The sequence below is a fragment of the Epinephelus lanceolatus genome, chromosome 8 (genome assembly GCF_041903045.1).
Source record: "Epinephelus lanceolatus isolate andai-2023 chromosome 8, ASM4190304v1, whole genome shotgun sequence".
NCBI lineage: Eukaryota > Metazoa > Chordata > Actinopteri > Perciformes > Serranidae > Epinephelus > Epinephelus lanceolatus.
The window spans coordinates 27,492,857-27,516,922 of NC_135741.1; the positions used below are offsets into that span (position 1 = coordinate 27,492,857).

General features: G+C 40.2%; 2 protein-coding genes across 2 annotated transcripts; one reads left to right on the plus strand and one right to left on the minus strand.

Annotated features, from left to right (window-relative positions):
• The first annotated feature begins 501 nt into the window (after positions 1-501).
• dffa (DNA fragmentation factor, alpha polypeptide) lies at positions 502-11,790 on the plus strand. The gene is made up of 6 exons (XM_033628057.2): positions 502-713; positions 1,932-2,090; positions 2,204-2,358; positions 4,507-4,711; positions 7,994-8,118; positions 10,199-11,790. The coding sequence occupies exons 1-6, from the start codon at positions 620-622 to the stop codon at positions 10,421-10,423; spliced, it is 963 nt and encodes a 320-aa protein (XP_033483948.1). The 5' UTR covers positions 502-619; the 3' UTR covers positions 10,424-11,790.
• A 4,961-nt stretch (positions 11,791-16,751) lies between these two features.
• Positions 16,752-22,529, minus strand: masp2 (MBL associated serine protease 2). Its single transcript, XM_033628318.2, has 6 exons — positions 22,416-22,529; positions 22,118-22,340; positions 21,852-22,029; positions 20,315-20,446; positions 18,891-19,087; positions 16,752-18,677 (listed from the first exon to the last, which is right to left on the minus strand). The coding sequence occupies exons 1-6, from the start codon at positions 22,421-22,423 to the stop codon at positions 18,516-18,518; spliced, it is 900 nt and encodes a 299-aa protein (XP_033484209.2). The 5' UTR covers positions 22,424-22,529; the 3' UTR covers positions 16,752-18,515.
• Between the last annotated feature and the right edge of the window lie 1,537 nt (positions 22,530-24,066).

The window sequence follows — 24,066 nt, forward strand, 5'->3', positions numbered from 1 at the left end:
CTTATCTTATCTTATATACACTCTTCAATCTTTCCCTAGGCTACATTGTTGGACAGTTGGTGGCCCCAAGCAGATTTGTCTGTTTTTTAGTGTCTATACCCTCTGGAGTGTTTCCCAGTATAAGGAATGCTGGCTCTAGAGGTAAGACCAGAACATTTTTTTGTGCTATTTTGGTTGGACAGTGTGAGTGTTCATACACCACTCATACTGGCTGAAACAACAGGGGGATGCAAATCTCGGCAGGCACAACATAAGTAGCCAGATAGATAGATGGATATTTATTAATCATTTTGGAAATTCACTGTGTGACAACTATAATAACACCAAAAGCAACAGCACCCCAAAACAAGAACACCAAGAACAGGTACCAATGATGGCCAGAGGGCAAAAGAACTAACACCAGACACTTGTAGGAGTTAACTACATCCAGCAGATGGCAATAGTGTAATACCGAGGACACAAGCTGCTGTTCAACCTAAAAGAGGGAGTAGAAGAAGAAAAAGCCACCGCGGCGGTTCCGTGTTCGAAACTGCTGAAGACGAGAGGTAGCTGTCTGAATTTGACAGCTTAAATTATTAAAAAGAAATAAGAAAATAACACTTCTGTTCATAACGCCAGAATGGCAGACAGGAAACCGTGTAAGGTGTGTAATTTTACACGACAGAAATCATACGGGTTGGTAGTTCCGTCTTTAGATGAGCTGAAGACAAAAGGTGAGTTCGCTTTAACTTTTGAATATAACGTTATATGAATTGTGACCGCAATGTTATAATTTTATGGCAAGTTTAATAGAAATGTATGGTAAAAGTTAAGAGTAATGTGACACTGTATTTAGCCGTTAGTTTGCAGTACTCAAATGGCAACGGTGCTGTAACGTTACGTTTTGTGTACTTAGTGTTATGATGTACAGTGATCTTCAGCACTCTAAATGCCGCCGTTGGCAGTATGCTTTTTAATTATCCTTTATTTAGACAGAAAGGCCCTATTCAAATACAAAATCTCTTCCTCCAGGCAGCCCTGCTGCTTATCTGTCATGCTCAGGAACGAGCTGAGTGTAGCAACATTTCCATCGTGTCCAAACTCGCAGGGACTAAACATGAAAAGTCAGGCAAGACCTCCCTCCTGTCCTGCTCATTCCTGGCATGCTAGTCAGCAGGCGGTGCCCGGATCAATGCACACCTCAAGGACTCTCATATATCCAAAATACAAAAAGGACAGTGTCAAGATTGTGCAGTCTATTTGTTGAAACCATCTACATGTTGGGTGTACAGATACATATTTTAATCTTGTTGCAGTCCTGTAACTGGAGAGGACACAAAACCTGGAATGCTGTTTCTTGGAAAACTCCCATTCATACATGCACCATTTTGACCTTTTGCATAAAGTTACAATACAAACAAACGTGTTGTTACAGGTATTACACAGTACTGAATCAAATGGTCTCTACATAGAGAGCATATACAGTAGAAAAATACAATAAAAATACAAATTAGTTGTGAAACTGAAACCATAAAGGGGTTAATTTGTGTCACTGGGATGTTTCACAGTAAAGATGTAGAAATATGTATTCATCACTCACATGGAATATGCATGCTTTTAAAAGGCAAGCCTAAGGTTAGGCTGACAGAGGGTGTTAGAAGCACAGCCACTCAACAGCAGTGACAAATAGGAGCAGCTGTGATGAAAGAAGAGGTGACAACTAAGATGGATTGACTTGTTTTCAGAAGAACAGAAGACACTGGTGTTTGTTTGAATCCTCAAATGATCAGGTGGTGTGTAAGCTGATACTGCCTCAAATATTTAGTTTGTATAGGACTTGGGGACTGGTTTTTCGATTGTTTTGGCTGTATTGCTAAAGAGTATCAAACTTCTTTTTTCAGTATATTTGTATAAGCTCGGTGAGGTCTGTAATTTCTCTGTTCTTTTCGCAGGATGTGAGTTTCTTGGGTTCAGCCCCGATGAGGGGGTCACAGTGGTTCTAGAGGATGATGGGACAATAGTACAGGATCAGGCCTACTTTTTGTGTTTACCTCTAAACACAAAGTTCATGCTGTTGCATGAAAAAGAGACATGGTCTCCAGCTCGCAGGAGTAAGTATGTTCAATTCTATCTGAGATTTGTCTGCATTCTGGATGGATTCTTAAAATTTCTATATGAAATGCATGTCATTGTGTTTTGGTGCTAATTTACTGTTTCATTCTAGTGGATGGTGGCACAGCCTGGATGGCCAGGGATTCTATGATTCTGGGGGCCGATGCAGTGGACGCCTCCACTGCTGCATCGCCCTGGTGGCACCTGGCTCAGCAGCTGAAGCAGGACCTTACCAGCATCATCCTCATGTCTGAGGAAGACTTACAGGTACCAGCATCATTCCTCTGTTTCACCAACAGTGTTTGCTGTAATGCATATCCCAGCATGCACTAGTAAGGAAATGATAAGGAAGTAGTACGACCTGAAAATCACTTTCCTCAGTTGCCACCAACAACTTTTTAATCTTTGTCCCGTTAAAGGATATGGCTGGTAATATTCTGTATTGTTCTTAGTGTCCACAAGTCCCACAGTAAGACACAAACTACAAACTAGTAAAAGCAGTGTAAATATTATGAATATACTGTTCACTTAAACAGATATTGATTTTTTTAGATGGGACTTTTTCTAGGTAGCTAAAATGCTACAATTGCTGCTGCTCCCATCCACAGCACCACATTGCTCAACTTTGGTATTGGTAATCCTGCCTGGTTCTCCAAACTGCAGGGTGTGCCGACCAGCATCTACTATTTTTAAAACGCTGTCTATAGATAAGTACCTTATACAACCTGACTTCGTTCTTGCCAGAACACAGGAAAGCAAGGATTATAGAACAATGAGGGGTATGGTCAGCAGGAAATGAGGTTCAACCCTTGACCCAAAGTACACATCAAGATGTTGATCTCCAGAATGAGCATCAGAGTTCATCACAAGTGCGTAACAAAACACATGGCCTGCAGTGAGACAGAACAAACTCACAGTGCTCCATTTTCACAAACTCCCAACTATCAATTAGACAAAGCTGGAATTACAAAGTAAGTACATAGCAAAAGGGCATGCCCAAAGTTTTCTCTAAAGTAAAGGCTCAGTAGCCATCTTAATCACCCCAGGTCGCAAACACAAAGAAGAAACTTAGCTACAACAATTCAACAAAGCTCACACGAACCCAGCAAAGCATGAGCTGTAGCAAAATCTCACCTACAACGCTAAGGACTCGAGGCGCTTTCATCTACACTAATAAAAAAGCACCGGAGCTCATTTCAGCATTCTCATACCACAAGGGTTACAAACCAAACTGGTCACCAACATGGCAATCAGCTGCTCCTCATGTGTCACTAGGCTAGATTTATCCCCACCAAACAGGTTTGCATCCGGGACGGCTACTTAATGTTTCAAAAAGGAATTCCACGAATGAGATTTACGTAGAGATGGGCGAGTGATACCGTAGCTCAGCAGCTTGTTCCATTCCTGTGAAGTGCAATGTTTCAATACATTGTGTCAGAGCTCAAATACCACATGACTAATGACGTTCCAAGCTTGAAACTTTGAAAAGCGCCTCATTCAGTTTCACAGTTTGGAAAATCCTTGATTTTAGTTTTATTATTATGCTTTTATTTTATTTTATTTATTTTTTTTGTATCTCTGCACTTCAAGTAGTTTTTGAATTATTACGAAAAAAACCCCAAGCTAATAGTGTCAAATGTTTTTTGCGCAATTCAAGCGATCTGTAAAGTGAAGCAATCAGTCAGGAAATGGTATCATACTTTTAAATTCATACTGATCCTGCCACAGACTGCTCATCATGCCCAACTCCATACAATAATAGTGGGATTTCTATTGTACTTCTACAGCTACTTTCGCTTTTGCAAGTTGCTTCAAGCTAACTTAGAGCTGTTTAACTTGAGGCACACTTTCTGACTCCTCTGATTGCAATCGGTTACTCTCGTTGACTATTAAGGCAAGCCGCAGCTCATCTCAAACAAGCCTAATGACGCAGGGTGGATGCCAGCAGTAGGAAGGGTGAGACAGTGAGCACATGGGCCAGCATTTGTAGCTTAAGGGCTGCAGGGAGCCTGATCAACTGATGACCCTCACGTGTCGGCCAGTTGAGTGCTGAGGTTGACCAAGACAACCTCCAAGACAGTGGGAGGGTTGTCACACCACAGACCTGCATTGTTATAAAAAAACAACAACAACACATAAGCTTACCACACTGTCACATCTTGTGATATGTTCCTTTTGTAAGATGGGCAATATTGTTTATTACTACTCACTAATGTGTCTTAATATGCAGCTAAAAACAGTCTCCAACAAATGCACTATTTAATCCTGTTTGAGTAATGTTTAATAAAATATATACTTTACTTTTAGCTTTACTTTTTGTTTACTCCTTATTTTGCTTCCTTATTTGTTGTTGGTGTGAGGCACCACATGGACATGCTGTAGTGTTTCACTGCTGTGTGTCACTGTGTGTTCCAGACCTTAGTGGACGCCCCGAGCCCTGAGCTTGCCTCTGCCCTGGGCTTCCAACAGAAGAAGGCCGAGGACCTGCAGGAGACCATGCAGAGGGTTTTGGACCGACGAGAGGAAGAGAGGCAGTCCAAGGAGTTGCTCCAGCTCTACCTCAAAGCTTCGGAGAACGATGACAGAAAACAGGAGGAGCCAAGCCAGCCCAGCCAGGAAGGTACTGCTGTATCATTGTTTAGTGGTGTAATTCTTGGTTTACCCTCTAAAGAGCTTTCATAGTTTATACTGTGGCTTTCTAACACAATATTTACTATGTCAATTTTTTTTTATTTAAGTCAGGTTAAAGAAAGAGGGCATTGCACAACAATACTAGTTGCCTCTGAAAATCTATTACAGCATCTCTTGAGGAGCCAATAGTCTTTGACATGAAGTCTCAAGTAGCCCTATCTACAAGCCTGTTGATCATATAAAAAATGCTCTGTAATATCTGGCATTGGTGTCTGGCCCTGAGTCTTGCTCTGATGGCCTTTTTCAGTGATAATCTCTTCTCTGTCATTTGCTTTTAATCCTTTTTGCATTTTTTTTAGTTTAAATTAAATTACAATAGGGATGCATGATATTGGATTTTTTGGCGATATCCAATATGCCGATATGTAACAACTCATTTTTAGTGATCATCAAGTCTCTCCTGAAGTGGAATTAACACCACATTATACATGCATACTCTTATCGTGATGGCCCACCAGCAGATGGAGACATGAAATACAATACTTGTCAATGTACAGTACAGGCCAAAAGTTTGGACACACCTTCTCATTCAATGCGTTTTCTTTATTTTCATGACTATTTACATTGTAGATTCTCACTGAAGGCATCTAAACTATGAATGAACACATGTGGAGTTATGTACTTAACAAAAAAGGTGAAATAACTGAAAACATGTTTTATATTCTAGTTTCTTCAAAATAGCCACCCTTTGCTCTGATTACTGCTTTGCACACTCTTGGCATTCTCTTGATGAGCTTCAAGAGGTAGTCACCTGAAATGGTTTTCCAACAGTCTTGAAGGAGTTCCCAGAGGTGTTTAGCACTTGTTGGCCCCTTTGCCTTCACTCTGCGGTCCAGCTCACCCCAAACCATCTCGATTGGGTTCAGGTCCGGTGACTGTGGAGGCCAGGTCATCTGCCGCAGCACTCCATCACTCTCCTTCTTGGTCAAATAGCCCTTACACAGCCTGGAGGTGTGTTTGGGGTCATTGTCCTGTTGAAAAATAAATGATCGTCCAACTAAACGCAAACCGGATGGGATGGCATGTCGCTGCAGGATGCTGTGGTAGCCATGCTGGTTCAGTGTGCCTTCAATTTTGAATAAATCCCCAACAGTGTCACCAGCAAAACACCCCCATACCATCACACCTCCTCCTCCATGCTTCACAGTGGGAACCAGGCATGTGGAATCCATCCATTCACCTTTTCTGCGTCTCACAAAGACACGGCGGTTGGAACCAAAGATGTCAAATTTGGACTCATCAGACCAAAGCACAGATTTCCACTGGTCTAATGTCCATTCCTTGTGTTTCTTGGCCCAAACAAATCTCTTCTGCTTGTTGCCTCTCCTTAGCAGTGGTTTCCTAGCAGCTATTTGACCATGAAGGCCTGATTCGCGCAGTCTCCTCTTAACAGTTGTTCTAGAGATGGGTCTGCTGCTAGAACTCTGTGTGGCATTCATCTGGTCTCTGATCTGAGCTGCTGTTAACTTGCCATTTCTGAGGCTGGTGACTCGGATGAACTTATCCTCAGAAGCAGAGGTGACTCTTGGTCTTCCTTTCCTGGCTCGGTCCTCATGTGTGCCAGTTTCGTTGTAGCGCTTGATGGTTTTTGCGACTCCACTTGGGGACACATTTAAAGTTTTTGCAATTTTCCGGACTGACTGACCTTCATTTCTTAAAGTAATGATGGCCACTCGTTTTTCTTTAGTTAGCTGATTGGTTCTTGCCATAATATGAATTTTAACAGTTGTCCAATAGGGCTGTCGGCTGTGTATTAACCTGACTTCTGCACAACACAACTGATGGTCCCAACCCCGTTGATAAAGCAAGAAATTCCACTAATTAACCCTGATAAGGCACACCTGTGAAGTAGAAACCATTTCAGGTGACTACCTCTTGAAGCTCATGGAGGGAATGCCAAGAGTGTGCAAAGCAGTAATCAGAGCAAAGGGTGGCTATTTTGAAGAAACTAGAATATAAAACATGTTTTCAGTTATTTCACCTTTTTTTGTTAAGTACATAACTCCACATGTGTTCATTCATAGTTTTGATGCCTTCAGTGAGAATCTACAATGTAAATAGTCATGAAAATAAAGAAAACGCATTGAATGAGAAGGTGTGTCCAAACTTTTGGCCTGTACTGTATGTAATATTAAATCGCTGTTAGATTAATATAAAAAAAATACCAGAGGCTTATATATCCTCCTCTGACTTATCAAAATCAAATGAACAGCTGTGATCAATAAGTACAAGTTCAACCTTCAGCAGAATAATCAATATTAACCGATGACTGTGTGTGTAGCCCTGCAGGTGGGTAATGGCCCCAAAGCTGCATGTTCTGTAGGCAAGGGTCAGGGGCACTGGTGATAAAACCTTTAAAGGAGAACACCACCTTAATTAAGACTTCCAGTATGTTATTTCCATGGCCGAGGAAAGTTCAATCAATATTTGTGAATATGAAACCAGAGAAGTAAGTCTCAAACTTGTGATGTCAGTAAGTGTAAAGTCTGGAGCTGCTCCATAGACAATGAATGGGAGTCTGATTTTATTGACCCAAATATTTTTTGTTTTCTTTTGTTTATACCCAAATGAACTTTATTCTAGTGTAGTGTTCTCACTTCAGAAACAGAAATTGTCCTCATATACTCAGAACATTCCCCTGGGTGCTCTCAGTGACACCTAGAACATCTTTCCTAATTTATTGTCCATAGAGCAGCTCTGGACTTTACACCTGATGACATCACACATTTTAGTTTAAGCACTGTTCATGTTTACTAATGTTTTTGGACAGTCTTAGACCAAAGGAATAATGTGTATGAATTTTGAAAATAGGCGCAGTTCTCCCTTAATCAACATGTAAAGCTAGCACTGTAAGAATTTCTGGGGGATTGAGAAATCTAAAAATGATTCTTGATAAATATCTATATATGTATTTCCTTAAGACCTAATAATTAGATTCAGTAGATAAATATTTTAAGACATTCACATCTGCTAGTTTTTGAATGTGCAGAGTGGCAAAGCATGAAGTCATGACAACAAAATGAATCAAACAGGAAGAATTGTCCTTAAAACAACAGCTTTGGCTCATAAGAGAAGAGCTGTGCTTGTGCCTTTTGGCCACTAGGTGGAACCGTTGTTGCTGCTGAATAATCCCAGCTCCTGCAGTGATTTTTTGTAACTATACCCTTATACAACAAATGATCCTGAAAGAGAATCCATTTTAATGTGTCAGGGGCTGGAGATGCGGAGGTGGATGGGATGGAGGTGGACTCTGCGTCTGGATTCATGCCCAGGACACTGATGGTCCTGAAAGGCAAAACGAGCCCCGAGACCAGACTCTCCACTGAGGATCTGCAGGTAATCACTCACACCACTGATCCAGTGTGCCTCAGAACTTCTGCAGTTCATGCTGTAACTTACCCAGTCAACTCTAGAAAGCAGCTATAAGAATTATGAAGCAATTACGTCAAATGGCAAGTCCTGACACAACACACCCGTACTTTATTAGTGACTCTGTTATATAATCTGAAAGGCATTTACTTTGTCTTAAATTCAACTGTAAGATTTTATCCACCCTCATTAACAAACACAGAGAGGGCAAAACATTAGTGTAATTCAGTCCAGTACACCCACACCACTAACTACACCCTCAGCCCTTATCTGTCACAGTGTCAACAAAACCCGAACATTATCAGCTTCACAAAGGATAGGATTTATTCATAGAAATAGAGTCAGAGTAGAACGGACATTCCCATTCAAATCAACGTAGCAGGATCGTCAGGGCGGGGCCATTTTTATGTGTATTGTTGCCATTAGAAATTGTATAAACCACTGTATAAACAAACCAACTTGCAGCAAGTTGGAAACTCAGTGAGGTTTTCTGTTACTTTGAAAGTATTACCGTAACTGTTATTTGCCTGTTTCATTTTGTTTTTTTATTGCCATTGATCATATGTTGGTTGAAGCATGATGTAATGGTACTGTAGCTACCTCTGAAGGACAGGTGAGAGGCAGAAAGAGACAGCGCAGATAAACCGTGCACAGATTAGCATGTTTTCACAACTCAGTGAATTTAGAATTTATTTCAACCAAGCCAGAGTTGGCGATTGTTGCAACAGTGGACTAACTAAGTAGATGACTAAAAAGACTAGCTTAGATGGTTTAGTTGTGCTTTATTTTGTTTGTATTGAGTTTGAATTAAGTGTGTTTTAGGATGAGTTAAGGCAGTTAAGCGAACATTAGCCTTAGTTCGGTGAAAGACAGGAACTTGAATTTGTATTTGTTTTTTTATTTCTCTGCTTAATAAGGAAAGTAAGCTTAAGAATATTCCACGACTGAGTTCTCAAACTAGTCATTGTGAATCACTTTATGGCCCCGCTGATGTGTGTTGTCACCACAACTTACAATGGCCATTTTCTTTTGTACTAGTCAAATGCTCAGGGCAAACAGTTCAATGTCATTTCTATTCATTCTATTTCTGTGAATTTTATTGACTTTAGGCTTGCTGCTGTAGTCAGTATTACCCATGTTACTGAGGGTTCGAGCATACATCAATTGCATTACCTGGCTCACACGACACACATATATGCTTTTAATACATAAATGCTTTTAATTACTTTTAACCCACACCTTTTAAGGTTGTGTGTACAGTGTATTTTAGAGTACTGATATTGCTGTTTATGAAGTTGTCTGTCTGTCACTGTTTTGTGTGAGGTGTTTGTCTTTTTGCCAGTACCAAAGAAGATTTTCCATCTCATGTAAATTGAAGGGACAATAAAGTTTTCTGAGTCTGAGTCTGAGGCGGAGGATTTGATGTCAAAGTGAAAAGGAAAAGCACCTATTTGGCAGTATTTCAGATTAAAACCCACTGCTAAGAGAGAACCTGATAATGTTAGAAAGGGAAAAGGAGTTGGTTACATCGCTAAGAAGTTGGGGGGCGTGCAGCCTGTGGCCTGCAGCTCTTAATTTAACAGTTCACTGTAGCTGCTCCTGCAATATTTCACTGATCCACTGTCAAAATCCAAAAATGTCTGTCTTGTTTAGATGATGCTTTTTTGATGAACATTAGCGGTAGTGCTAATCTCACTGACAAAGACATTGCACTCTTGGTGAGTGATTAATAATAAAAGTCAACTTGATTTTTGCCAGTTAAATGCTTTTAATGATGTTTGGTTTGCAGTGGCAAAACTCATTACGGCGGTCTACAGAAATTCAGCATAATCAGTGAATATAATATTTCTTGTAAAATGTCCGATGTAGTCGCTAATACTGGTCTCGTCATGAGTTCATTACCCAGTGGAAAAATTTCCTCACTATGGCATCCCTAATTGGATTGCATCAATTTGTACATGTGTGTCTAAAAACAACAAGTCAGTATCAAGTCTCACATGTTCACATTTCCAGTCTTTGAAATGACACCTCTTCCATGTGTCTTTAGATGGTAGTGTCCAAAGGGGTGGAAGTCATGGAGCAGGTGCTGGGCTTTGACAGAACGAGGACGTCTGAGCTGCTGCAGGCCTGCGAAGCTGAGCTGAACGTACGTCTCCAGCAGGTTCAGGCCATGCAGTCCATCAGGAGCGCCATGCAGCCGGAGAGCAGCCAGCAGTCCAGTGAGCAGAGCGCCGAGGAGGGTGCAGAAACACCAGCCCAAGGCAGCGACTAGGCTGAGGCTTTACCTGAGCAGAGACTGATAAGAATTCACACTACCTGCCTCAGGGTCAAAAGAATGGGATTTAACCTGTGTTACTGATAATATCCATAATGCTGGAATTCATGAATGTTAATGATGTTGACATTTGCTTCGTTTTGTGAAACTTGCAAAGCACCTGAATGCTTTTGCATCAAGAGGAAGCAGAGTCATTTGCACAAGTCATGTTTATCAAAGATATGCTGACAGTAACCACCGGCATCAACTTTCTATTGGCTCCATATGTTGATGAGTGCCATGCTGTGAAAGTAATCACATATAAACACATCCATGTGAAACTTAAAGCAAAACATTTTGGGAAATGTGCTCATTCGCTTTGTTGTCGAGAGCTAGATGAGAACATCGATACCACTCTTGCATCTGTTTGTTTGATATGCAGCAGCCAGCTAGCTTAGCTTAGCATAAAAACTGGAAACCGGGACACAGCTAGCCTGGCGCTGCCCTTTAAAAGTCGGAGATTTGAACCTCTCAGTCAACTGAGATTGCTTCAAGTTGAGCGGTTGTTTTTGCTTTGGTTTGTTTGTTCTGCTCAGTTTGCTGTGCAGTGTATTTCTGGGGACGTTAGGGGCCCCAGATTTTGCTGCAGAGTGAGCGCTCTTGACTTTCACGCTACTCTTTGGTACAGGCTGCTGCAGGGAGCACAGAGGAAGACAGACTTTTGTTTTATGTCAAGTCTCGGCAAAAAATATTGTTGCACAGTTCCTACCTGTCATTAGGGCACTTAGCTTGTTCACTATTTTACGTGAATGCCACTTTAAAACTTTATACAGGGGGAGAAAACAACAATAACAAAAAAGAATAATCAAATATTTGCATTGAAAAGTGAAATCTTTTTCAACTGGAATAATTCTGAGTCTTGTACAGCCCTACTCTGTCCAAAGGTAACAAATTCTGCTTGCCAGCACCTCATAAGATCAAAAATTAAGATCTTCCTGTAGTCTCTGCTGGTTGCTTGGCAACTTAACTACAATGACAAGACTCCAAGGAAAATATAAAAGAAGGTACGGTCGTGGCGACAGTGAGAGTTCTATCGGAGTCCATGGGTCAGGCACTGCAAATTAACCCATCATATTTTTGTTGATTCAACTTTGACTGAAAAATCCTATTGTGATGTTGACTGACTTTTTTTTTTTTTTTTTTTTTTAACAAAATATACACACTTGTTTTCCTTGTTATCGGTCACCTAACAGATCATGACTCAGTCCTGCAGAGGCTGAGATGCAGAGGCATGAGAGTGGTGTTAATCTTCTCAGCAAAGTCTATGCAAATAAGTGTACTTCCCAAAATGCTGATTTATTGCATAAAGGTTTTATATTAACTGATATTGTTGAATCATCTCCCAGATTTATTGTTTACATTCTGCTTCCCCTTAAAGTAACACTCCACCCCAATATCAAAAATACACATTTATTCCTGTTAACTGTAGTGCCATATATCAGTCATGATTGTTTTGGTGAGAGTTGTTGAGTGTTGGCAATATCGACCGCAAAGATGTCTCCCTTCATTTGAGAAACTTAACAGTGTCTCTTTCCAGAACCCGATCACACCCAGTTATTATGCCACTTAAAACAATCCGCAGACCTTGTGAGCAGTTTCATGTGGGAACTATTTCCTTTCTACAGATCTACACCCACCAACCAAATCACAGTGCAGACGGAAACAGAACCGGGTCATGATTCGTGGAAAGAGACATTGATGTTGAGTTTTTCAAATGTATTTTTTGGCGTTTAGAATACCACAAGCTGAGTGACATCTTGTTCCAATTCAGACAAAAGGTGTGCACTGCATTTTATTTTTGAACTGTACTCTTAACTAGCTAAAGAAACCCTATGGATATATAATTTTGTGTCTGCTGGAAAGATTTTACAAGTGCTATCACTGAAATGATATTTACATTGACATTGCCATTTACATCTTGAGCATAGGGGAATCTTCTGGGAAGTTTAGAGTAGCAGGGTGTTGTTATTTCAGTCAGCTGGCAGCTAGGCCGATCCTACGCCTCATAACTTGCTCCTGCTTGTTACCTTCCTCAGTGACTCCTGCAAAAAGAGACAGTGTTCTGAGACGTTATGTTCCTGCTACAGCTCTATAGTTTTTTCCTATTTCTGAGTTTTAAATGGCACTGGTAGACTCTGGGAATCACATAATTTCTAAGTTGTAATGAAAATATTTAGAGAGCAGCTTTCCCTATAGGGAACATAAATATTTTTGTACGTATACACTTGCCTAAATTTGGCATTTTCTTTTTCATTTTGTACCACAGTCCTTAGGTATGTGCACTTGGTGTGACATGTGCTGATGTGTGACCATTTACAGAATTTCGACATGGATGGAGCTGTAACTAAAGATTATTTTTATTGTTGATTAATCTGTCAGTTATTTTATTGATTAATCGACAGTTGTTTGATCTATAAAATGTAAGAAAACGGTAGAAAATGTCAATCAGTGTTTCCCAAAGCCAAATATGATATCCTTAAATGTCTTGATTTCTCCACAAGCCAACGATATTCTGTGTACTCTCATAGAGGAGTGAAGAAACCAGAAAATATTCCCATTTAAGAAGCTGGAATCACAGAATTTTGACTTTTTTTCCCTTAACAAATTACTCAAGAAGATTAAATGAGTACTACATTAGTTGGGGATCAATTTAATAGTTTGCAATTGATGGATTAATCCTTGCAGCTCTATACATTGAGCAGTAAATGGTATGATGAGTGCAGAAACTCTCTCGCCAAGGCACAAAGTAACATAGCACTATGTTATAGAGACAGAAACTACAGGCAGAACATTTGTTTCTGAGATGTATGCAAATGCTAATATCAGCCAAATATATTTGTATAAAAGCTAACTTTAAAAAGGGTACGCAGACAAATTCATCACTTTAACAAAGAGTACGACAGCATTTATCACTTCATACAGGGGAGCTTCTCTGAAGACGTGTCAGAATGATATAGCTTTATCTCTGAGCTGCATAGAACTAATATTTCCGGATGAGAGCTCGTTAAAGAACATCTATGATATACTATTATAGAAGTTATGTATCAGTCTAGTGGCCGTGTGATGTAAGATGGTGTGTACAATGTGTGTAGCTCTGCGTGACTCATAGGTCATGGAGAAGATAGCCTTTGTCATGCCTGTCATCTCATCATCGGTCTCTTGAACAATGAACACAAATGATGGTGGATGAATTTGCAGAGGGATCGTCTTTTTGTGTTGTGTTGAGATTGAGATGTCACCAGCGGCTTGTACTTTAGTATTAGATTCAGGGAAAAGTAGAACATTCATCAAGATCTGCCGTTGATAATGTGTCTGCACCGCGCGGCTTCACCTAAAGTAAGCTGACACTCTGCTGATTTGTCATGCATCACTTCTCCAACACATTCAAACTTTGTATTTAATTGAAACATGCACAACAAATGTTTCAAAGGAAGTTGTATATGACTGTACAGTATGTGATTTAAGGTGCCTTTTTATAAACATGGGGAATGGTGGTAGGAGGGATTTTCTAAAATAAACCAACCCTCAAACCTTTGACAGTGCCTTTTCCTACTTTTTAAAAATAAGTATTAAATGCATGTTGAATTATGGACTGACAAATCTTACTGACCGATACAACACTGTATTCTTGAGGTAATATCTCAACATTTAACTAATTTCTGTGAAGAAAATAAAATTAAATTGTTTTCTTTAGACAAGACAAACTTAAAAAACTCTTGCAGACTAAGGACACAGTCAAAACCTGAACATAAGCTTTATTTTACAGAGTCTTCACTCTCTGCCGAACAGCCTCGTCCTGCATTAGAAAATGTAAAACAGTGAAATAAAACTATGAGCTAATACAACAACTCAATTTGTCAAAAAACACTTCTAAAGTTTGTATGATTGTTAAAGTGCATAATACAGACAGATAATTATAAGTTAAGTCATTTTAATATATATGTATAATGCTATCAAAATACTACAACATTTCAAATGAAAACACTTAAACCTTGAGATCCTGAAATGTAATTTAAAATACGTTTTACCTTTCATGTAATATTTGGTTTCGATATCAGCCTGCTATATAGGTATATTCATAAATGTAAGTAAGTAGAAGATAAATGTATAATTTAAAAACAGTGCAACTGTGGCTCCAAGCAGGAGCTATTAGGGAGAGAAGTGTGGATGTATAAGGAGTTGTGTGGAAGACAATGGCGCTGTTCGGCCTGGGTGTCCGAGGCTTCAGCCCTGAATGTCTTATGAATAGCCCTGTATCTAAATAGGCTGTATATATATTTAAAAAAAAAAATAAAAAAAAGAGACTAGGACTGAAAAACCCCCACCCCAGATCTTATAATGTGCCATGTTGTCCATGCATCAAAGCCCTCAAAATTAGTATGCTGTTGTTAAAAGTTTTAGGTCCTCTTTTTGTGTAATTGCATGCAAGAAGAGAGAAGAGAGCACACCAGTAATTACTTTAATGTTGCAACTGGTAAAGGTAGAGCTCATTTTAAATGCTTTATATACTGCTGGGTTGTTTAATCTGTAATTATACATCATTATTTTTTAGCTGATTATATTTTGTATAACTAATCTAAGTTTTAACTAAAGCAGACAGCTATAAGTAGTGGAATATAAAGTTAAAATGTTTCCCTCTGAGATGTAGTAGAGTGGAAGCATGAAGTAGCATAAAATGGAAATAACCAAGTGCAAGCACCTCAAAATGATGATGTATTTATAGGTGTTTACACAATTTATAATTAATCTGGGAAATAAATGATCATTTAAAACAAGCAAAACAGTTTTTGAGGGTAAATACGATGCCAGAATGCATTAAATAAGCTTCAAAATAGAGCTTGTTCATTAAAAAAAAAATGCCCCCAGACCCCCTACAGAGGTGCAGGCTAAGCCCTCGGTGTCCTCAAATCATAGAAACTCTCCATGTGTTAGTGCGAGTGCCAGGTCTGCTGCTATCCCTTTGCACTGTGTGACTGTAACTGACAACGGTTAGCAATAAATAATCTTCTGATTAGGGGCTTAACCTGCCCTCCTGCGTTAACTGCCAGTAGCTGAGGGTCGGCCTGGGCTACTGTATTTCAGCATCAGTCATAATGGTGATACTTGGAGAGCCTTAAATGTAAAAAGATTGAGAACTGCTGCCCTAAAATACTGATTTATAAATTAATATCCATTAATAACAAACAACAGAACATTTTTTGACATTTTTCAGACAAACTTCATGCACGTGATGCCGACCAGGTTGGTGATGCAGGGCTGTCAAAATAGTGATGGGCATGTTAGCTCTGAGCCGACTGGCCTCACGCTGCTGTTAGGTTTTTTCCAACAGTTGGTTAATGGTTTCATGGTGTGCGTAATTCCTGTGGAATTGGCTCCAACTAGGCGGAACAGTATGATATGAGTGGGGTACGGGAGAAGTCGATAGCCCATGTGTCACACTGGCTTGGTGGATTAGATTAGGAGTTGAACAGTGCACGGGTAACAAGTGCAGGTTTGCTCTGTAAGCACCCAGGTGCCCTGAGGACTGTCTGGGCATTTCATGCTGGAGACAAACATCATCCCATGTCTTCAGATGACTCTCAGAGAACACATGTCTACCTAAGGCCTTGTGATTCTGTTGAGCTGCAAATGCCAAGGTGATGTATGGGTCAGTACGCACCCTGTCTTGTTACATGTAAGTTGTGGTGGCCTTCGAAGAAAGATGAATGTAGCAGCATGGCTATTCAGTCACAGTTAACTTAATGAGGTTTAAAAAGGTTCACAGAAAAGTGCTGCTGGTCTTATTCTAAGAGACAAGGTGAAAAACAAAACAAATACTGTTTATAGATCAGCACAAGTGCATTTCTTTCTTATATCCATGCATTTTAAGTGTGCTCTTTTGCCTCACTTGTGGATGGAGGTAATGTTAGTAAGCGAATGCAAAAGTGTCAAATGAGAGGTATTTTCAAGGGACTGAAGAACCCTACAATGACTGATTTGATAGAGGAGTAGAGCTGACACTGCTGAGAACAAGCTGCATTATGTATGAAGGTTAAACAACTAACGTTCACGGCTTCTTGGACCAGACGGACTGACTCCCAGAATACTGCACTGAATTCAATTATTTCTGCCGGAGCATTAAATGTGTTTCTGTCTTTAGCTGCAAATGAGCAGAACGGTTTGCATGCAGCTACAGTGCCTTAAGGAAAACTCTTTTTGTTTAAATAAAAAGCTACATGACTTCAGGTTGAAAAACATAAAGTATTTTGATGAGAAAAAAATGTCTAAATTAATAATTAAAAGTGTCTTTTGAGTCTTTGAGTTTTACTTTATTTGCACAAGTAGCAAAACAATGACACACCAGACACAAAAGGTTAAAGCAGGATTGTGCTGTTGAGATTATAACAGCATCTCAGCAAACAAAGAAATAAAACAATGACAATTAGATTAGAAATTAGATGCAATCAATGTAAATCCTTGAAATCTGGAGAGTATTTTAGTAGCACTAGTGTCACAATGTCATTCCAAGGTGTCATGAGGTTAATTCTTCAGCTAGCCTCATGCTCAAACACAATATTAAAGCTATATCACAAACAGTATAATTGACCCTTCGCTAAGTCCCACCCCCGGATGCAGACTGACCAATCGTTTCAGATTTCCTTCATTTTCAGGCTGGTTTTGTGGATTTGGAGCTAAATGTTGTGTCTGGGGCACGTCATGTATTAATAATACTCGTTACCTGGAGAGGTTGGAAAAAGATACGTTTCTTCCCTGTTCCAAAACCAAAATCAAACCCTGAAAAGTGTAGGGTTAGCTAGCTAGCTACTGAAGATATAACCTATTGAATGTATACTCGTGCCGTTTTTGCTTTTTAATGATTCTAAGATTGAATGAACACTGACCCTGCTCTCCAGGGACCAGTAAAGGGAAGCAGGGAAACTTTGTCAATATTGAACTAGCTATGTGTCATCACAGCATGTGCAGATGAATGGGTGCTGGCATCAGCACGGAAGGGAGGCCAAACACCATACATTTGCACACACTGTGATGACACACAGCTGGTTGAATATTGGCAAAGTTTTCCTTTGTATACATTGTTTTCTGTCTAGATGGCCAGGTGATGTGGTGGTTCACTTTTACATTGTGATCTGTAGCCGAAAGTTCATCTTTAGCTTCAAACTATCTGTCTTTTTAACCTGTTGTTGCTGCTGAGTCAGTTTGACATCCTGGATATATCCTTCAAACACAGACTGTAGACCCCTCTGTCTGCTTCTCTCTGGAATCGCTTTTTTGTTTTTCCAAAAAGGTGATAAAATTTGTGCAGTTAGTTACAGTGTGGGCTTCATGCTTACTCCGACAGCTTGACGGACCATCACAAAGGGGCGGGGCTTAGTGAAGGGTTAATTATATTAGGTTGCTACGATGTGAAAGTCCTTGTGTAATATTTTCAGATAGCATATAGGTACACATACTGTCATGCTCAGACTGGCAATCTGGCAAGTCGGGCAAATGTCAGATGGGCTGGCCCACCTACTGGGCTGCAAAGCTACCACTAGCAATGTGGGAAAAAATTGTGGGGGGAAAAAAAGAAAGTTTTTTTCCCCATGATCCTTCCTACTCTCCCTCTGGTTGGCCAGTATTTATTCCATATGTTGGCTGGTTTGATTAGGTTTCGGCAAGAGGAGTGAGATTGGTTAGGATTAGGGTAAGAACACTAGGGTAAGCCAATCAGAGGCAGAAAAAGGCAGAGTATGACTATAGGAAAAAAATACTTGTGGCCGTGACGCACTTGATGTTGGAACAGCCCATCTGATTGGGGGTGACAAGGCCCCAAAATTGTGAATAAGTTACCTACACTGTAAGACAGATGTGTGGTACTGACTGCTGCCACCTCCCACCACCCTTTCATGGGGATCCTTTCATGTAATGTCAGAGGTCAAGCAGAAATAATCATGAAATCAAGATAGAAAGAGTTGATAAAGGATAAAAATAAAAACATAAAGCTGGAGCAGAAAAGGTTGATAATGTTGCTCCCAGTCCTTCTGTATCCAACGTTTATGTCAACAAGCCATCAGGCTTTAATCTTGGTACTGGTGTACTTGATCTTCCATCCCTTGTTTTTCCCACTGGGATCGGATCTGAACGAAATATGCACTTGGTAACTTCCTGTGTCAATGCGACCTGGTGGCACTGATCCACAGAAGGGTCCATACTCTTGTCCAGCTGTTGAAATCTTGTAAACAGGGGAACATCAAACAAGAAGATTCATTAAATGCCTGACTGATTTATGTCCAGTCAAACTTAATTATGCAGGAAACGACATGGCCGTATAGTATATTACCCAAGGAGGACAAGTCAGTAACAAACTGCCTCCACAGGCATGAGCAGGAATACATTGCTCATTCATCCTCCGGTGTGTGTCATGTTCGGAAGTCATTTGACTAACCTTCAGCATATCGTATGGACAAGGGACATCTGAGTGTCTCTCTACATCGAAGGGTTGCAGGAAGTCCAGGAATATTCTGTAGCCCTCCGGCAGACGGATGGTGTGGTCACACTCACTCATGGGAGGGTACGGGCTCGGGTAGCCTGGACTGGTCAGAACCCCTGACAGGTTGGTCAACACCTGGCTGTGGCAAGGCACTGTCGGGAAGACTCATTAAATTCCAATTTAAACATTTTGAGGCATGTTATATGTTGACTCCTTCGAGTTCAAAGAGCTTGTATGTTAATTTGAATACTTATGAACAAGTCTTATGATCTACCTGCAGCAATAACGTAATGGCTATGAAAAAGTTTTTTGTTTTGAAGAAAATATTTTTCTCACATCAATTGAGGCATTTCGTGGCATAATAAAAGATGGGATTCATTTAGTTTTGCGTTATTGCCCCGGCAAGTGTACAGATGTTGTTACAGACTAAAACAAATGAGTATCGCAAAGAGGCTGAGTTCCTGTAATTCATATAATTAGCACAATCTGTAGGCAGATAATCATTCTTTGCCTATTCACTGCATGATTTGTTTTGTCACCCTTTTTCCTCTGGCAAAGAATAATAATTTAAGGCACATCAAATGGTAATTGTGATTAATTACCTAGTGTCAGTACACTATTTGTGCTGCACACAGGTATCAATTTTTAATGTCATTTTGAAGTTGCTTTTCCCTTAGGAATCGACAGTAATTAACCTTGCCTTACACCAGCTGGCAGAGATCAACTACTCTATGCATCAGTGTGCCTTTTCAGCCTGAAATGAGTTAGCACGGGCCAGCCATGATGGAATGAAATCCAATCTGGAACATTATCAACCGTGTGCCCTGTGTGAAATGTCAGAAAATTGTTTTTTTGAAGATTTGTTCTGCGGTGCTGTGAAATATAGGGAATAATTTGAAAGACAAATTGCCTTTTCTTCCAAAAATTAGGTTTAATTACAAGTACACAGCACAGCGATCTGATCTAATTTGTATTCACACTTGTTGCCAAAAGTCTGAAATTAGCAGCATTTTGTAATTTTAACACCTCAACACCACACTGACAAATTGTGCCAACTGAAAGACTTGGCCGTTATTTGATTATATAATCAAGAAATGCTGTGGAATTAAGATATAGTGAAGCCAAATACATCATACACAAGTCAATGCACATTAATGGAAATTGCTTTGCTTTATTGTCATCAATATCTGCTCTTTCCAGTGGTGAGGAGCTAAGCAGCAGTGAGTCTGGCTTGGGAAACACCATGTAATGTATCTACAGGGATCAATAAACAGTCAAAGGCTGTGAGCCAAGCTCTTAACACTGAACCTCAACATACTGCTGTTGACTCACTTTCATTCATAAACATGACTCTTGAGCTTAAGTCACGTGGCTCTTACCTGTGCAGGATCTTTTGTTGTCATGGAGAAAGTATCCCTGTTTGCATGTGCAATAATATCCGCCGATGTAATTGTGGCAGAGATGATCACACACTTTCTCCCCGTCTATCTCGGACTGACACTCATTAATGTCTGTATGAGACAGAGACAGTATTATTTCTTCCATGAGCATATTTAAAGTGGGGAAAGTGGAAGTGTCTTTAAATAATGTAAATCCTAAATGTGCCTAAACCCAGTCAGATAATGTATGATTACTTTTTTAATTTGCATCTTTCCTGAGTGTTTGTGTGTGTGTGTGTGTGTGTGTGTGTGTCACCACTGCTTTTTTAAACTGAAGCAGACACCAGTTGAATCTGGTTTATCTTAACTAACAAAAACTAAACATGATAATACATTAAACAGTTAAGGTGCTGCAGCAGGCTCCGAGGTGTGACGGCTACATCCAATTTAAAAGAGTATAACTTGGAAAAGTATTAATTGCACGAAAACAGAAATTGCAGATAGGCTATTTTTTAAAAGAATTGGTTTTGCTGGCAAAATCCCCGCTAGAAAAGTAGTGATGGCTTGGTACAAAAAAACAACAGCCTTTTTGTGGCACTGTCCCCAGTGGAAAAACAGCCGGATGGAGCAGCTGATTGATGAAGAGAGACAGCTGATAGATCATGATTCCTTTCTATGCAACCAGTTGGTGAATCTCATTCAGAGCGCCCCACAAAAACTGCTCTGGCCTGTCTACTGTTGCTGCTTCCTCTGCAAGCCGCTTTGCAACCCGCCTCCACTCCAGCTCCTCCTTTTCATGCTGTGTCTGACTTATCAGTGTAATTTCTGTTTGTCATTGATGCTGCTCTGTTCTGTTTCTGGGGGTCTTTGCTGCTGCTCTCCCTGCCTTAGGCTTTCCATGTAGGCACATGGAAGGGCAGTGAGGTTTGCTCTCTCTGCCTCAGGCTTTCCTCGTTTACATGTGGCTTTCCACATAGATGCGTGGAAGAGGCTTTCTGCATAGGCCCGAGATAAGGCAGAAAGTCCCAGAACAGAGCCAAACCACCAAATATAATACTGCAAATGGAAATAAAGTTTGTCTGACTAAAGTGTTCCTGACTGAATTGTTGTTTGTTGGTGTCAAACAGTGGTCTTCAGTGTTCTGCAGCTTGGCAGGTATCTCGCCCAGGTGTCACACCATCCCCTCCTCTTCCGGATCAAAAAGTCAGTTCATATGCTACATCACTGATATGATATGTATGAAACGTACAAATATAATGTATTCCTGGTTTGCAGAAATGTACAATGCCACTGTTTTCTTCTGGCGACTGCTTCTGTGGTACTTTATTAATATAGTTTGCCATTGTTTTGTCACTACTGTGTTTATGCTGGAGTCTTTCCTCTTCCTTTCTAAATCTAAAAATTCTAAATGTTCCTGTATATAGGCCTACCTGTGATGATATAATCCTGCTCTCATTTCTCTAAAAACTCTTGGTGCAATTACATCTACCAAAAATGTATCTGCCTTCTGGCAACCAGTGTCACTATTCTGCATCACCTTCTGCGGTGTAAAATGCTTGGAAGCCCGTGAATCGGCCCTCGTTAGAGTAGTCACTCCTAAAGACCACTGACATGAGGTTCCCGGCTGACAGGATGATGGTGTTCCTCGGGGTGCTTTCATAGTTCTTCTCTCCCTCGCCACAGAACCGCAAGGTTTCATTGCCCTCTGCCAAAACCTAATTTGACAAGGTCAGAGGCCTTTTAGTGAGCAAGTGTTAGACTCCAGTGCAGATAATGGGAGCTGGTGTTTCTCCAGCATGTTACCTGGATGTAGTCATATTCACACTGGTATGAGGGTTCCATGCTGAAGTGGCTAAAGTAGAGTTTGACCCTGTGGCCATCTGGGACGGTGATGTTCCACGCTATGAGCTGGTTGTCAGGGTATGGCTGGGGGAAGTTGGGTGAGGTGAAGCTGCCATATAACCCTGTCATTTCCACACTCAGCGAGACATGGAGGAGGGAGAACAGGACAAATACACAGCACCCACTGGGCAAAATTAGGTCTGACGGCAGCAGTTTCAAGGATTATTTTTGCACTAAATAAATGCTAACTGACACTCACCTGCTCATGTTGGCTTCACAGTCCCCAGATAGTTTGCGTGTTTTGGAATGGTTCACCCTCAGCGATCCCAGGGTAAATGAACCCAGCTGTCCTGGCCGGCCGACATTTAGGTAAACAAAGTGAGACAGGCGCATGATCAGTTTGTCATCATTCCCCACCTCCCTTGGTCACAGAAATCTATCAAACTGATGAATGCCAGAATAATTTATATTCATTCTATTCTATTCAAATCTTGTCTTATTTTTTCATGAAGTCATTTTTTATATGCAAGTAATATAGTTTAGATGAATATTATATTGAAATTCCTTGCATTCATCAAACTCAGGAAGTAAGACTGACATCACTGACTTCATTGTCCAAATCGTTAACACCTAAAATTAAACTAAATATAAAAACAACACAATTTAGGACCCATTCTACAGGTTTTGTCACCTTTGATTGGTAAAACAGATTTTAATTTTAAAATTGTGTGTGCCTGTGTGTATGGGGGGATGTAGGGAGATATATTGGTATAGATTATATATTCTTTAGTGGATAATCACCTACAAATAAGAATATGAGAATCATTGTTTTGGGTTTTTTTAAACCTTCGAATGAGTATGAGCAGTATTGGAAAACAACAATTTTTTTTTTAATGTGAAACTGCTTTATTCAGTGTTTTTATGGGTTTAAAGCACTGAGTCCATTTGTTTTGGAGAGGAAGAGCTCTCTGTGGATAACTCTGCTCCCAGTAAAAACTCCCTGAATGTCTGGATCCTAAATTATTAAATAAAAAATGTGAGCATACATTAACAGGTACCAGGCATATCACACATTACTTATAGATCCACTGAATCACCAGTGGTGTTATTAGTGTTTAAGCTAGTCAGCCATTACTTTTCCAGAAACACCTTTCAGGTTTAAAAATTGCACATGACTCAAATCTCACCTTGAATTCTGCTCATTATTTCATCAGCTCTGTCTCACCATCACCCCCGAGAATGCAGAGAAGAGGGATGCACTTGACACTCGTGGTCTGCGGTGGAGTGCACATCAAATAGCATTTAATGATGTCATAACAGAGCATCAACAGTTTCCAACAGTATCTTCCAGTGCTGTACATACATATCACCAAGTACGATTAAGGTTTTCAGATGATTTTGTGTGTAAAATCACTGCAGTGAACACGACTGTGTGTGCACAGAGCACATCGGAGACATTGTGGTGGCTGCCACACACTTTTTCTTCTCTAGTTACCCTACATACATCCTCACCACCTATGGATTGTGTGAATTAGTAAAGTCTGGAAATAAAGCCGGCGCTAGCTCTCACACAATTATTACACTCCATGTCATCATTTTGAGTCATAATCATAATACAGGCCAAGATCACCACAACAAACTTAGATAGATAGACAAATAAATAGTGTTAATAATCAAACTTCCATCTTTAAATGATATCCCAGGGTAGGCTATATACTGTACTGATTGTCACGACCATTTTGGTACAGTGTGAAGCAATCAGTCTATTGCTGTAAACATATAAGCACTGGTGTTGTTGTGATTTACCCCTGTAAAATCCCATTGATCAGCAGGCTCATTTCTAGGCATCAGCCTTCATGAGGTGCTTTGCATTGACCATTTACAGTTGAATGTGGGCGTGTAGAATATGA

Bases quoted from the DNA above. Each gene is read 5' to 3' on its own strand.
- dffa (XM_033628057.2), top strand. From the start codon at position 620: ATGGCAGACAGGAAACCGTGTAAGGTGTGTAATTTTACACGACAGAAA. The intron at 714-1,931 runs GTGAGTTCGCTT...TTCTTTTCGCAG, and splicing joins AGATGAGCTGAAGACAAAAG to GATGTGAGTTTCTTGGGTTC. The intron at 2,359-4,506 runs GTACCAGCATCA...TGTGTGTTCCAG, and splicing joins TGTCTGAGGAAGACTTACAG to ACCTTAGTGGACGCCCCGAG.
- masp2 (XM_033628318.2), bottom strand. The intron at 22,030-22,117 runs GTAACATGCTGG...TTGTCAAATTAG, and splicing joins GTGAATATGACTACATCCAG to GTTTTGGCAGAGGGCAATGA. The intron at 20,447-21,851 runs GTGATGCAGAAT...TGTCTCATACAG, and splicing joins AGCATTTTACACCGCAGAAG to ACATTAATGAGTGTCAGTCC.